The following is a 13,310-nucleotide window of genomic DNA, read 5'->3' as shown; positions in this document are numbered from 1 at the left end:
GAGAATTCCATGGATAGAGGAGCCTGGCAGGCTGCTGTCCGTGGGTCGCAAAGAGTCGGACACAACCAAGTGACTAACACAGTGTTGTTCCTGCCTTAGTGAGAGTTCACTGTACGTACTTGACTCTTTCTTTAATAAGTGGGGATCTTACAAGATGTTAGAATCCCTGTTTTGACATCCATTCTCATTATAGATGGTTTGAATAATATCAACTCCCTGTTTGTGGGATGAGATCATTACCAAGGAGTATTGTTTTTCTGCATGTCACAGAACCTGTAGTGCCCTTTTGAGGTAGAGAAAGGCACCCCCTCAGAGCTGAGGACTTAGAATAACAGGCCTCCCCTCTCTCAGCCATTTCAACGCCAACACCCCTGCTAAAGGCCCACTGAAGGTGCTTTTTGTGTGAGCCCTAAGATGCCTTCCTGAGTGAATTTGGGCTATACCTCAGTCCCCATCTGCGCCCTGTAGCTGGGTGCCATTTTTGCTCATAACCATGGACATCAGCCCTGCAGCCTACCTATACAAGTTTTATTTTTAAAGAATTTTATTTTAAAGAAGTTGTTAGTTTCCCAAACCAAAGAGTAACATATACAGCAGAAATAAAAGGAAGTTAGTCATGGCAAAGGAGAAGTAACTATCTGGTTTTAATAATAGATCATATAGTTCTTGGGTACATGTTTACCAAGTGTCAAATTTTCAAAACTTAAAAAAGTTTGGTGTTCTTGTATTACAGTTCTTTCTAAATGTCCCTTTTAATAGCCTTATTGAGCTATAATTCACATTCTATACAATTTACCCATTTAAAGTGTACATGCAGTGGTTTTTATTTTTTTTCATGCAGTGGTTTTTAGTATATTCACAGAGTTGCACAACTATCATCAAATCAATTTCAGAATATTTTCATCACCCAGAGAGAAAACATGCACCTGTTAGCAGTCACTGCCCATTCTTCTTGCTCTGACCGTAAGCAAGCACTAATCTCCTTTCTGTAGCTATACCTTTGCCTGTTGTGGACGTCTGCAAACCTTTTCAGTGTCTATGGAGCCTTAGCTTTATTAGAACCATCAACCAAATAACTGCTAGTGGTTTTTATACATATTGAGCACGAAGGATATCATATTTTTCAACATGTTAACTTTTTCCCATTTGTTTCTAGAATGTGATGTCACCTAATTGATTAAAATGTGTGTGTGTGTATATACATACACATGTATATATGTATATGTGTGTGGACATAATAGTTAATCCTTGAACAACATGAGTTTAAAGTGCGCAGGTCCACTTACATGCAAGTTTTTTTTCCCCAATAAAGATAGTGCCTGTATTTTCATTTTACAGATCTTTAACTAAGTGTGGGGAAAAATTTGTGTTCCGTTAGAGATCACAATGTGTGGAATCCAAAGAACTGGGAGTTGAGTCCTGATTCTGTCCACATTATTTCAGCTTCTTGTCCTTGGTTGAGCCATCTATCAAATTCTTCATTTTTGAGGGGGAAATAGCAAAATGTGGATTTTTACCTGTGTGGAAAGTTACTTCCCCTAACCCATATGTTGTTCAAGGGTCTACTGTATGTGTGCGTGTGTGTGTGTGTGTATGTAAACTATATATGTGTATATATATTATCACTAAATACATATATGTTTAATCATTTACTGATGGGTCTAGTTTCCCAGCGGAAATATTGTTTACTGGGGTTTTTTTCTTCCTGATTTTTTTTTTTTGTTTTATAATCAGGCAGACAATTTTGTTTCTAATATCAAAAAAAGTACACCGTATTTGCCAGGAGAATTTTAGGTAATATCCAGATGTGAGTGCCTCCTGAAAAAAACACCTCGGAGTTAACCATTGTGAACGGTTTTCCTAAATGTTTTCTATCGTATGCTGACGTACAAATCTTCGTTTAATCAAAATAGGATGCTATTATACATTTTAATCTGCATCTGCCTTTATTTATTTATTTTGCATCTTGCCTTTTTTACTTAATCTTTGCACATTGGCCACATCTATCCTTGAAGACCTGTCCAAATTCTTTTTATGGCTACATGAATGTGTGCATGCTAAGTCACTTCAGTCGTGTCCAACTCTGTGCAACCCTATGGACTGTAGCCCGCCAGGCTCCTCTGTCCATGGGATTCTCCAGGCAAGAACACTGGAGTGGGTTGCCTTGCCCTCCTACAGGGGATCTTCCCAACCCGAGTCTCTTACGTCCCCTGCATTGGCAGGCAGGTTCTTTACCATTAGTACCACCTGGGAAGCCCTGTGACTACATAGTCTTCCACGTTGGGTGGATAAAAGTTGATTTGATCAATCACCTGCTGCTACTCCAGGACCCTTTTAGAAAAGGAATTTGGACTTTGGGTAGTCACAGAAATGGAATGAACTGTCACATGTCACACCTGCGTTTGTTTAGCGACTGACTCTGAACTCCTGTGTGGGAGTGTGGCTACCAGGCCAGTGTCCAAGTTTGCTCACTAGCTGATGTGTAGGTAGCAACAGGTTATGGGGAGAGAGCACACAGCAGACTGTTTTCCTTTGGTGCCAGACTGCTGCTGCTTGTGCACGATGTAGAAATAAAATCACTTCCTTTGAATTGTTCCTCAGAAATGTCCCTGGCACACCTGCAGATCGTTTGCAGAACTGCTGTGTTCTGTGAAGTTTAAGGAACTGTTGTAGGAGTCAGGCTGGATCTGTGCCTCTTCCTAACATAAACCGAAAGTTGTTTTTTAAAACAGTCTCCACGTTTGTCTCATGACTCACCTGTTTTTCACAGATGCTAACTGCAGAGGATACTTAAAATTAGACTTGCTAAATTAATTTGGTTCTGGTTAATGGAAGCATTTGTTCATCAATGTAGTAAGTTGGATAACACCAGTGAGGGTGCAAGGTCTTTTAGTGTTTGGCAGAAACAGGGCACTTAAAAATATTTAGTTTAAAACTTCCTAACGCATAAAGTATGCACCTACAGGGGTGCTGCTGAAATGTCCATGTAAGTGATTTTGATTAAGAAGGACCTGAGGGGGTCCAAGAGTCTGTGTTTCTATCAAGCCCCTCCTGGGTGCTGCTCTGGCCATCAGTGCTTTGAGTGGTGGAAACCGGAAGGTTCATCCTTTCCAGGTTGTGGTAATTCTTCCTATCTGCTTATGACTTTTTCTTTACTCACACATCCCTCTTTCAGAGTTTGGATTATGATCGCTGTATCAATGACCCTTATCTGGAAGTTTTGGAGACTATGGATAGTAAGGTGAGTTCCTTATTGATCTTTTGGGACCAAGTAGGTTTTATGACAGCCTCTTTTTCTTTTTCTTTTTAAATTAATTTATTTTAATTGGAGACTAATTACTTTACAATATTGTAGTGGTTTTTGCCATACATTGACATGAATCAGCCATGGGTGTACATGTGTTCCCCATCCTGAGCCCCCCCCACCTCCCTCCCCATGCCACCCCTGAGTACCCTGTCTCATGCATCGAACCTGGACTGACGATCTGTTTCACATATGATAATACACACGTTTCAATGCTATTCTCTCAAATCATCCCACCCTCGCCTTCTCCCACAGAGTCCAAAAGACTTTTATACATCTGTGTCTCTTTTGGACAGCCTCTTTTTCTGCTCTAAATATTTTAGTAATTTTCCTTAACCTTTGGACTCTTAACCCTTTTCATGGGATATCTATTAATACCATCTATTAACTAAATTAAATCTATTAATTCCTTAGTCCTTCAACCTGCCAGCCAGCATGTCCACTGTCAGTGCACCTGGCATGGCCCTTCACGTTCTTCATTCTTGCACTGTAAAGCTTACCTGCCACACTAGACATCATGTCTGTGCTTGCTGTCCATGTGGAATTTAGTCTGAAACTGGTTGGCTGAGATGTAGTCCCTCCTTGCTGCCATCATAATCCTGAGTCATTCTTTTCCTCTGTGAACAGAAAGGTCATAGGTATGAGGCAGTCAAGTGGATGATGGTGTTTGCCATTGGAGTCTGCACCGGTCTGGTGAGCAGGCGGGGAGATCATGGGCCAAGGGGCGGCGGAGGGCAGAGGGAACGCGCCAGTCTGGCAGATAAGTCATTTGTCCTTATAACAGAGACTGCCTTTTTTTGTTTCTTTCTTTTTTAAGTATAATCCTGATACTTTTTTATACTTTTCACTTTATGAAATGAAAGTGAGCCATGCAACATTGATGCCCTTTAAAGCACTCGAAGTCTTGCTCAAGACCTGTCCTTTGTTATGTGGTCCCATTAGGTAGATGGCAGAGTGGGGAGAGTGCTTAGTGGATGCTGAGGTCACTCTGCAGGGAGAAAGCAACATAATGAGAACAAAAGTGTGACTCTCATGCTCTTTGCTTGAGCACAGCGTGCCAGTAAACAGGACATCGCGGATCTCCATGAACTCATTAAGCTGTCCCTCTTCCCTGAACACTGCTAGAAGGTTCTACCTAGAAGGTAGAGCTGGCAGTTGTGGGTAGAGGAATACGCCTGAGTGCACAGGGTTCTGGGTCAGCACGTTCACAGATGAATCCCAGACGAGAAGAAATCATGAAACATCGCCAAAGATTGTCATAGCCGAAGTCTGGAACCATAACTACTGACTCACCGTGCTTCAACCCGGAGCAGAGAAGCTAGAAGAGTTAGCAGACAATCCAAATGATAAATGTCAAATCTGATTTTCTGTCAGTACAGTGTTACAAAAGGGGATTGTCTTCATCCATCCAGACTGCTACAGCAAAAGTACCACAGACTGAGGGGCTTAAACAACAGGCATTTACTTTTAATAGTTCTGGAGTCTGGAATGTCCAGGCCAACAGATCTGGTGTCTGGTGAGCGCCCAATTCATCATTCACACATGGCCGTCTATTTGCTGTGTCTTCAGGTGGCAGAAGAGGCAAGGGAGCTCTCTTGGGTCTCTTTTATAAGGACACTGATCCTATTCATGACCACAGAGGCCCCCCCCACCTCCTAATGAGAGGGGGTTAGCATTTCAACATATGAATTTGGGAGTGGGCAGGGGAGACTACAAACATTAGCCCATAACAGTGTAAATGTATTCTTAAGCAGTAGTCTATTAATCACCTTTCTCTAGAATTAACCACAGGTTTCAAACTTGATTCTACATAACATACCCATTAAGTGTAAATACATATGTAAACGTAACGTAGCCACAAGAACTGACCACAGGTTTTAATTTCAGATTTTTACTGTAGTAAATTCAGAGATCAAGGAACATCTTACTAGTTAAGATTAATAGCATTCAGGAGGCCTCTTTGATAATAATCTGATGGATGCTATTGTGGGGGCACCGTGGGCTGATTTAATTGTTTTATTTTGCTATATAGTTTCCTGGTTGCAGATTACCCTGTAATAAGCATAGTTACTAGCAATATAGGTGTTAGTCTCTCTGCTACTGTTATGTCAAACTTGAGCAACTCTACAGAACACCCTCCTGTTCTCGGAAAGCAGACCTGCCTTAATAATGTAGCAACCATCTCCTCTTGCTACTGGCTGTCTTCTCCTTTGATCTGTGCAGTTCAGTGTTTCAATATTTAAAAAACCCCTGGGCACTGGTTTGTGGGAAGACCAGAGTTAAAGGCACAAAGCCTTTGATCCTAAATTCACATGATCAGAAGTCTTCCCAGTTCTCTGTTAAGTCCTGAGTATGCACTTCAGAGAGTGAACTAGTGGAACAGGAGTGGTTTTCTCTTATTCACCAGGCTAACCATTGGCTATTCAATGGTTATAAATCAAAGTCATAATTTATTAAATGGTAATGACAGAGTGCCAAAAAATCGATGCTTTTGAATTGTGGAGATTCAAGGAGATCAAACCAGTCAATCTTAAAGGAAATCAGTCCTGAATATACTTTGGCCACCTGATGCAAAGAGCCGACTCTTTTTTTTTCCGACTTGGAAAAAGTCCTGATGCTGGGAAAGATTGAGGGCAGGAGAAGAGAGTGACAGAGGATGAGATGGTTGGATGGCATCATCAATGGACAAGAACTTGAGCAAACTCTGAGAGATAGTGGAGGACAGGAGCCTGGTGTGCTGCAGTCAAGTTGGTTGCAAAGACTGGGACATAACTTAGCAAATGAACAATAACAGACGTGCAAGAGCCATATACTACTCCTGAGTAGGTACTGGCTTTCAAAGTAATATGCTGATACCCTAAGCCTTTCTATACTTACCCAGCTAAGGATCACTGAAAATGCGTTTGGATTTCTCCTTTTGACCCTGCCTTTGGGAAGAGCAGAGCAGGTCCTCACACGCCTCTGTACTGTTTCTCTCTAAGCACTGGCAGTCTTCCTTGGTCTCAGGTTCTTTTTTTATTCTTATTCCTCTGTGTTGTAACTCTCCTTCTGACAACTTAGCTACACCCCTTCTTTTGTCCTCAGAAGGGCCATGGGACCAGACTCAGGTGGGGCACTCCCTGACTAAGGAAAGGCCTGTTCACACATGGCCTGTCGGTAGCATGGGTGCGCGTGACCAACGAGAACCAGCAGTGGCGGTGGGGGCTGCGTTTCCAGGGGGGTGCCTGTGACTGTGGAGACCCAGGTGACAGCTCTGTGCTCCTCCCAGGTGGGTCTCTTCGTGGACTTCTTTGCCCGGCTCTTCACGCAGCTCAAGTTCGGAGTGGTGCAGGCGTGTATCCTTTACAGGGGTCATGGCGTTCCCCAACATCTGTGGTTGCTCACCCTGCTTTCCCATATAGAAATGAGTTTACAGACGTGATCTTTGAAGAGCTACTTTTTGGCCACTTGGGTTTAAAGTTTTTCATTATTATCAAAGGACACAGAAGAAGAGTTGAATAGAAAGATGTTCATAGTCATGGTAATAAGACACGAAGCCCAGATGCCTGTTTTTTTCTCATCAGTCTGTGAACTGATTGTGGTTCCAAGGAAAGTTCCACTAGAATTGTTCATGAAACTTGAAAATTATCTTCCTAAATTTGTGTGGAATCATAAAGAGCCCAAAGTATCTGAGACAGCTTTGAACAGTGGATGGGACTGGCCATCCTAGATGTCAAGACTTACATAATTTAAGATATAGTGATTAACCCAGTGTCATATTGGTACAAGAACACCTAATTAGACCAGTGGAAAGTAATAGAGAAGCAGAAACTGGCCCATACACATAGAGCAATGCAGTGAGTGACAGAGTTGATACTATAAATCAGTGAGAAAGGATGGGTTTGTTAATAAAAATGCTGGGAGATTGGTTACCCATCTGGAAAAACACAAAGTTAGATTCTTACTTTGTACTATATATTAATTCCAGATGGATTAAAGATGTAAATAGGCAAAACAAAACTTGAAGAGACTGTGTAATGTCAAGACCAGGGAGTAATTTCTAAGAACTCCAGAAGGCATGAAGATCAATAAACTTAATGACATCAAAGTAAACACGCACCCAAAAAAAAAAAAAGACTCAGACAATAAAACCCCATAAACAAATTGAAAAACAAGTTTACAGCCTAGGAGAAGTTACTCCCTGTGCATTTAAGAGACAGATAATTAGCATCCATAATAGAGGGAGAACTGCAACTCAGTAAGAAAAAAGCTGAAACAGCTCAGTAGAAAAACAATGCAAAGGATGTGAGCAGACAGTTCTCAGAAGAGGAAAATTACCTGTGGAAAAGCACTTACCTCACCACCAGCAGGGAAGTGAAAATTAAGTACACAGGAAGGTGTACTTCGCTGACTCCTGTGTTTGTGTTCTAGGTGTGGCCCTCGGACATGCTCAGAGATGTGATTGCAAAACTCTGATATCACACCAAATGGGAGAGTGGGACAGTTGTAATTGGGATGGTGTAATTTCTCACAGAAGTTAAATGAACCAGAGCTTTCAGATCAACATGGCTAATTCTCAAAAACTGTTGAGGGAGAGAAGGCAAGGGTAGAAGGTGCATCAAGCGCAATGCCCCTGTTTTAATTTCAGAAACACAACAGTGTGGATGCAAATGGACATGTTCTGGGGAGGATGTGCAAGGGTTCAGGTTAGGGGTTTCTTCCAGGAGAGAGGGAGGGAAACACAAGGGGTTTTGTTGTTTTGAACAGTATCCAGTGTTTTAATTTTCGAGAAGCACCTGGAGCAGATGTGGCTTAACACTGAGATTTGTTAAGGCTCTGAGGGTACAAATGTTTGTACATCTTGTAATGTTTGAAGTATTTCATGATTTTAAAATGGTTCCTAGTGTAGGAGACAAAGGCTTCCCTGGTGGCCTAATGCCTGCCCATGCAGGAGTCGCAGTTTCTATCCCTGGGTCAAGAACATTCCCTGGAGAAGGAGATGGTGACCCACTCCAGTATTCTTGACTGGGAAATCCCATGGACAGAGAAGCCCAGCAGGCTACCATCCATGGGGTAGCGAAAGAGTCGGACATGATTTAATGACTGAAAACACCAATGTAGAAGACATCTCAGACAGGTGTGTTTTTGTGAAGTTTATATGCGGAAAACAGGAAAATGTGCAATAAGCAATCCCCATGCTTCAGAGAAAGAGAAACTGCTTCATATCTAGTGGTGGCAGGATCACCCTGGCTGGCAGGCTCGTTTTTCTTAACCCCATGTCTGCAGCGGTGGAGGAGTGCAGCCAGAAAGGCTGTCTCGCGCTGTCCCTCCTGGAACTCTTGGGTTTCAACTTGACCTTTGTCTTCTTTGCAAGCCTTCTTGTCCTAATTGAGGTGAGGTGTGATGGGGGTGAGGCAGTGGGGGTCTTGCCTTCTTGCTCACAAGGTTGTTGGGGACTCCATTTTTCTCCATCTCCATTTCCGAAATGTCAAAACACTGATTTAGTCTTAAGAGTATAGATTCCTGTAGAAAAAGGGATCTCTCTTTCACTTAGAGAGGTTTTCTGGAAGTGGTTTCAGCCTCTGAGGAGATTAAAGGGGAACAATCTAGACTAGGAGGTTGCTTGTCAACCTTGGCAGCACATTAGAAGAAACACCTGGGGAACTGTAAAAACACCTTAAAATAACAAATGCTTTAAACCTTAAAGAACTTTAAAAGTGACCAATACCCAGCTTAGACAAATGAGGTGTGAATCTCTGGAAATGAAGGGTGGCATTGATTGTTGAAAAGCCTCCCCTCGCAGGAGATGTTAAATCACCAGGCACTTGTCAGAAATGCATCAGGCCTACCGAGTGCAGTGCTGTCCAGGGTGAGCCCAGTGGGTTCTGAGTTTCTGAGTATGCCTGCTCTTCCCCCTCAGCCAGTGGCAGCTGGTTCTGGGATTCCCGAGATCAAATGCTATCTGAATGGCGTGAAAGTGCCTGGAATCGTGCGTCTCCGGACCCTGCTCTGCAAAGTCTTTGGAGTGCTGTTCAGTGTGGCTGGAGGTAAGGAGGGTCTTTTTTTCTTCCTTTTTTTCTTTTTTAAAAATATTTCTTTATTTATTTGGCTACGTCAGGTCTTATTTGTGGTGTGTGAGTGTCCTCAGTCGTGTCCAACTCTTTGTGACCCCGTGGATTGTAGCCTGCCAGGCTCCTCTGTCCCTGGGATTCTCCAAGCAGGGATATTGGAGTGGGTTGCCATTTCCTCTTCCAAGGGATCTTCCCAACCCAGGGGTAAAACCCACATCTCCTACATTTCCTTGTTAGCAGGCTCCATTTCTTTACTACACCACCTCAGAAGCCCTCTTATTTGCAGCACACAGGATCTTTTTAGTTGTAGCATGTGGGATCTACTTCCTTGACCAGGGATCAAGCCCAGGCCCCCTGCATTGGGAGCTTTGAGTCTTAGCCACTGGACCACTAGGGAAGTCACAAAAGGGTCTTCCTGACCTGTATCCTTCAAGCCTTCCAGGGGTGAAGGTGACAAGAATCATTATGGGTGTACATTAAGCAAATAATGGCCTTGAAGGTTCTGCCCTCAAACAGATCTCTGCACTTTTTGTTGATGAGTTAGTTTTTAAATGTAAACGCTGTTAATAAGTTACCTTTCAGAGCTGTCTGACCAGCACACCATTGAGTTTCAAAGTAGAGCGACTGTCTAGTTGGTTTGTGGAGTTGGCTTTTAGCAAAGTCAGCAAGATTTTTGTGCCAGATGGTAAATATTTTAGGCTTTGTGGGCCAAGTGGTAAAAAGGAGCTATTATGTAGGTGCTTAAACTTACATAACCACTTAAAATGTATCCATTCGAGAATGTAAAAAGCCATTCTGAGCTCTTGGGCTGTATAAAAATAAGCAGCAAACCTGTCTTGGCCCACAGGCTACGATTTGCTGACCCCCAATTTAGAATTTCAAGGTTACTTTCTCTTATTTGATAGGGATTTGATTCACTCTTACTGTTAGCAAGTCATGTGATCATCTCTCTTTTGTGGTTGTCAAGAGAAAGGTCTGTGTAACAAAGATTGTTCTGTGCTGATAGATTGTCTCACCTTTTTCCACCTGTTCCCAGGGCTCTTTGTGGGAAAGGAAGGCCCCATGATCCACAGTGGAGCAGTGGTGGGCGCTGGCCTCCCACAGGTAAGGGTTGATGGGCTGTGGGGGGCGGATTGGCCTTCAGAGTGGGCCTCCTGGGCAGGGGCATGTCCGTGGTTAAAATTGGAAAAAAATCCATCAAGAGCACCCTAATGTGGCCTTGGGATCTATTATCAGTTTGAGTTGATGAGAAACTATGAGGTCTATCTCCCAGGAGAGCAGGTAGCTGGTACCTGGAGGTTGTATTGGGGCCCTGCGGGGTCCTGGGAGCAGAAATGGGACAGAGAGAAAGTTCAAATGAAAGTCGCCCAGTGCTTCCACAGCCTTGCCAAGGGTCCGCACACAGGGTGGCTTGTGGAGCGTCCCAAGAGAGGCTGGAAGCCTTGGCTGTGATGGTTTCAGGCACAGACCAATGTTGATACGCTTCGATGCAGCAAGGGAATAACAGCTGCTGTTCATCAGGTGCCATCTGGGCCAACCTGTCCTGTCCCAACTCCTCTCTGCTTTGAAGCCACTTCAGGGACTTCCCTGGTGAGTCCAGTGGTTAGAACTCTGAGCTTCCACTGCCACAAGCCCGGGTTTCATCCTCGGTCAGGGAACTAAGATCCCACAAGCCATGTGGCCCAACCAGAAAAAAGCCCCCTCGGGTTTAGTTGTCATCATCATCATTCCTAGATGAGGAGCTGAGGCTCAGGGAGGCCAAGGGGCTCACTCAGGGCTCCCAGACTCCCCTTCTCACAGGCTGGTCCGCAGAGGAAGGTCTCAGTTCCTTGTGAACTGTCCTTGTGAGACTGTTTATGTCTCACATTCTAAGGGGAGGGAGTTGCTGTGGTCGTTGTGTTGTCCAGGAGAAGGAGAGAAGTCCCTGTCATCCAGAGCCCATCTTTTGATCTCTCTTGTTACTGCCTCATCTCATTTCCATGCACCGGCCTCTAGGAAGTAAGCTGAGAGGTAGGAGGAGGCCAGGCCAGGACTGGGCGGTGGTCTGAGATTTTGTCAGGCAGTCACTTGGCCCTTCCCTGGTGACTGCCCCAAGCAGAGCTCACGTTGTCTTCTGTACCAGCTTTCAGTTCCTCTCCACCCTTCGCCCAGCTGTTTCCCCTTTTCCTTTCAGACTTGCTGACTGTACATAATGCAGTTTCTGAAGAGCCTAGGACTCCGGGGGCAGGAAAGAAGTTCCTCCCCAAAGTCACCTCTTTTAGCAGCTGCTGTCCTGGACTCTCCTCCTTGCAGCTCCTCCCCAGGAGCGGTCAGGCTGCAGGGACTCCCAGTGCTGTGGCTTCCTGCAGCCTCGGGCCCCTCCCTGACTCTGTTTTCTCCTGTTCTAGTTTCAGAGCATCTCCTTACGAAAGATCCAGTTTAACTTCCCCTATTTTCGAAGTGACAGGTATGGAAAGGTTAGAAATTGAGGTGTTTTTGTTTTTTTTTTTTTAAAAAAAGCTGTTCATTTATTGCCACTGAGACCCTGTACTTGCTCTAACCGGGCTCACAGTCTCCCCAGCTTGGGTGGGCTGCATGCAGAACCCGACCATCAGGAAGGAGGTGGGCTTTGAATTATTTTTCTGAAAATTAGGAGCACAATGGGCAAGCAGGCATCACAGCTTCTGTTTTGCCATAACCCAGGGCCTAGAAGTATCTCCGGCAACAAAGAACATGGTCCAAGATCAAAAATACAACCGAGAAAGTCCACTGGCATATTATCAAGAATGGAGTTTATTTACTTGGTCCGCCGCTTTAGGCTTGGAAGGTCTCTGCACCCTGTGTGATTTGCAGGTGTTACTGACCTGCACGCTTGGCAAGGCCCTTGCAGTCAGGGGCCCACACCCGGACTTCACCGGGGTCCACCTTCTCACCTTCCTGCCGAGCACTGTCACCTGTCCTTCTGCATGCAGCCACACTTGGCCATTTTCTCTGGTATTGGGCTTTCTGGAAGGAAGGTCTAGGGAGCTGGTGGCTCAGTGGTAACACCGGAAATCTTCGACCTGCCTTCTGAGAGTTCATGCTTAGAGTTGACTAAGGTCAGGGAGCCCCCCGCCTAGCGGAGTTCCAATGGGGAAGAGCATCTGGCTGGTTAGTGAACTGTGTTCACTGCTGAGTCGCTTCGGCAGAAACCGGAGCCCTGACTGTTCTTGGGTCTCGAGATAATAGAATGTTGGTGCATAAGGAAGTGAGAAAACTGCCGTTGGCAGTCTGAGGACTGTTTCTGAGATAAACCATCTCTCTCTCCACCCCTCAGAGACAAGCGGGACTTTGTGTCAGCAGGGGCAGCCGCCGGAGTTGCTGCGGCTTTTGGGGCCCCCATTGGGGGCACCCTGTTCAGTCTGGAGGAGGGTTCGTCCTTCTGGAACCAAGGGCTCACATGGAGAGTGGTAAGGAGGACCTTCCCCGAGCTTAACCACCCACCCCCACCCCAGGTTTCATCTGGACAACTCTTACTCGATACATTTACTAGTAGTTTTTTTTCTCCTCTTTCACTGTTTACCACAGACATACTTTATGTACAGTCATAAATGTCTGAAATAAAAGGAACAGAAAAGGTATACCATGTCTGCACTAACCAAAATAAGGCTGCTATAGGTGGTTCCAAGAATCCACCTGCCAGTGCAGGAGACTTGGATTCAATCCCTGGGTTGGGAAGACCCGCTGGAGTAGGAAATGGCAACCCACTCCAGTGTTCTTGCCTGGGAAATCCCATGGACAAGGGAGCCTGATGGGCTGTAGCCAATGGGGTTGCAGAAGAGTCACACAACTGAGCGACTCAACAACAAAAAGTTTATTAGTGTTAAAGAAGACTTTGAGACAAGGGGAGTTACCAAAGTGAATAAGGGACATATCACAGTGGTGAAAGGCTCGATTTAATGGATAGTTTCAGGTTAACCTGTAGTTTTGATGAGGCC

General features: G+C 44.6%; 1 protein-coding gene across 4 annotated transcripts in view; it reads left to right on the top strand.

The window, feature by feature from the left end:
- The window catches only part of CLCN6 (chloride voltage-gated channel 6), a 33,196-nt gene that overhangs the window by 3,522 nt on the left and 16,364 nt on the right, over window positions 1-13,310 (top strand). For 3 of the 4 annotated variants that reach the window (XR_010663304.1, XM_065935746.1, XM_065935745.1), the window contains exons 3-10: window positions 3,176-3,241; window positions 3,932-3,997; window positions 6,573-6,639; window positions 8,570-8,676; window positions 9,204-9,330; window positions 10,391-10,458; window positions 11,742-11,800; window positions 12,650-12,782. Coding sequence is in view for 3 of the 4 variants with exons in the window: in XM_065935746.1 (XP_065791818.1) it covers window positions 3,176-3,241; window positions 3,932-3,997; window positions 6,573-6,639; window positions 8,570-8,676; window positions 9,204-9,330; window positions 10,391-10,458; window positions 11,742-11,800; window positions 12,650-12,782 (693 nt within the window). In the remaining variant the exon portion in view is untranslated. The remainder of the gene's footprint in view (window positions 1-3,175; window positions 3,242-3,931; window positions 3,998-6,572; window positions 6,640-8,569; window positions 8,677-9,203; window positions 9,331-10,390; window positions 10,459-11,741; window positions 11,801-12,649; window positions 12,783-13,310) is intronic. The other variant, XM_065935747.1, reaches the window with a different exon arrangement.

This window comes from Muntiacus reevesi, chromosome 5 (assembly GCF_963930625.1).
Source record: "Muntiacus reevesi chromosome 5, mMunRee1.1, whole genome shotgun sequence".
NCBI lineage: Eukaryota > Metazoa > Chordata > Mammalia > Artiodactyla > Cervidae > Muntiacus > Muntiacus reevesi.
Note: the sequence above shows the minus strand (reverse complement) of the source record. Positions and strands in the feature narration are given on the sequence as shown.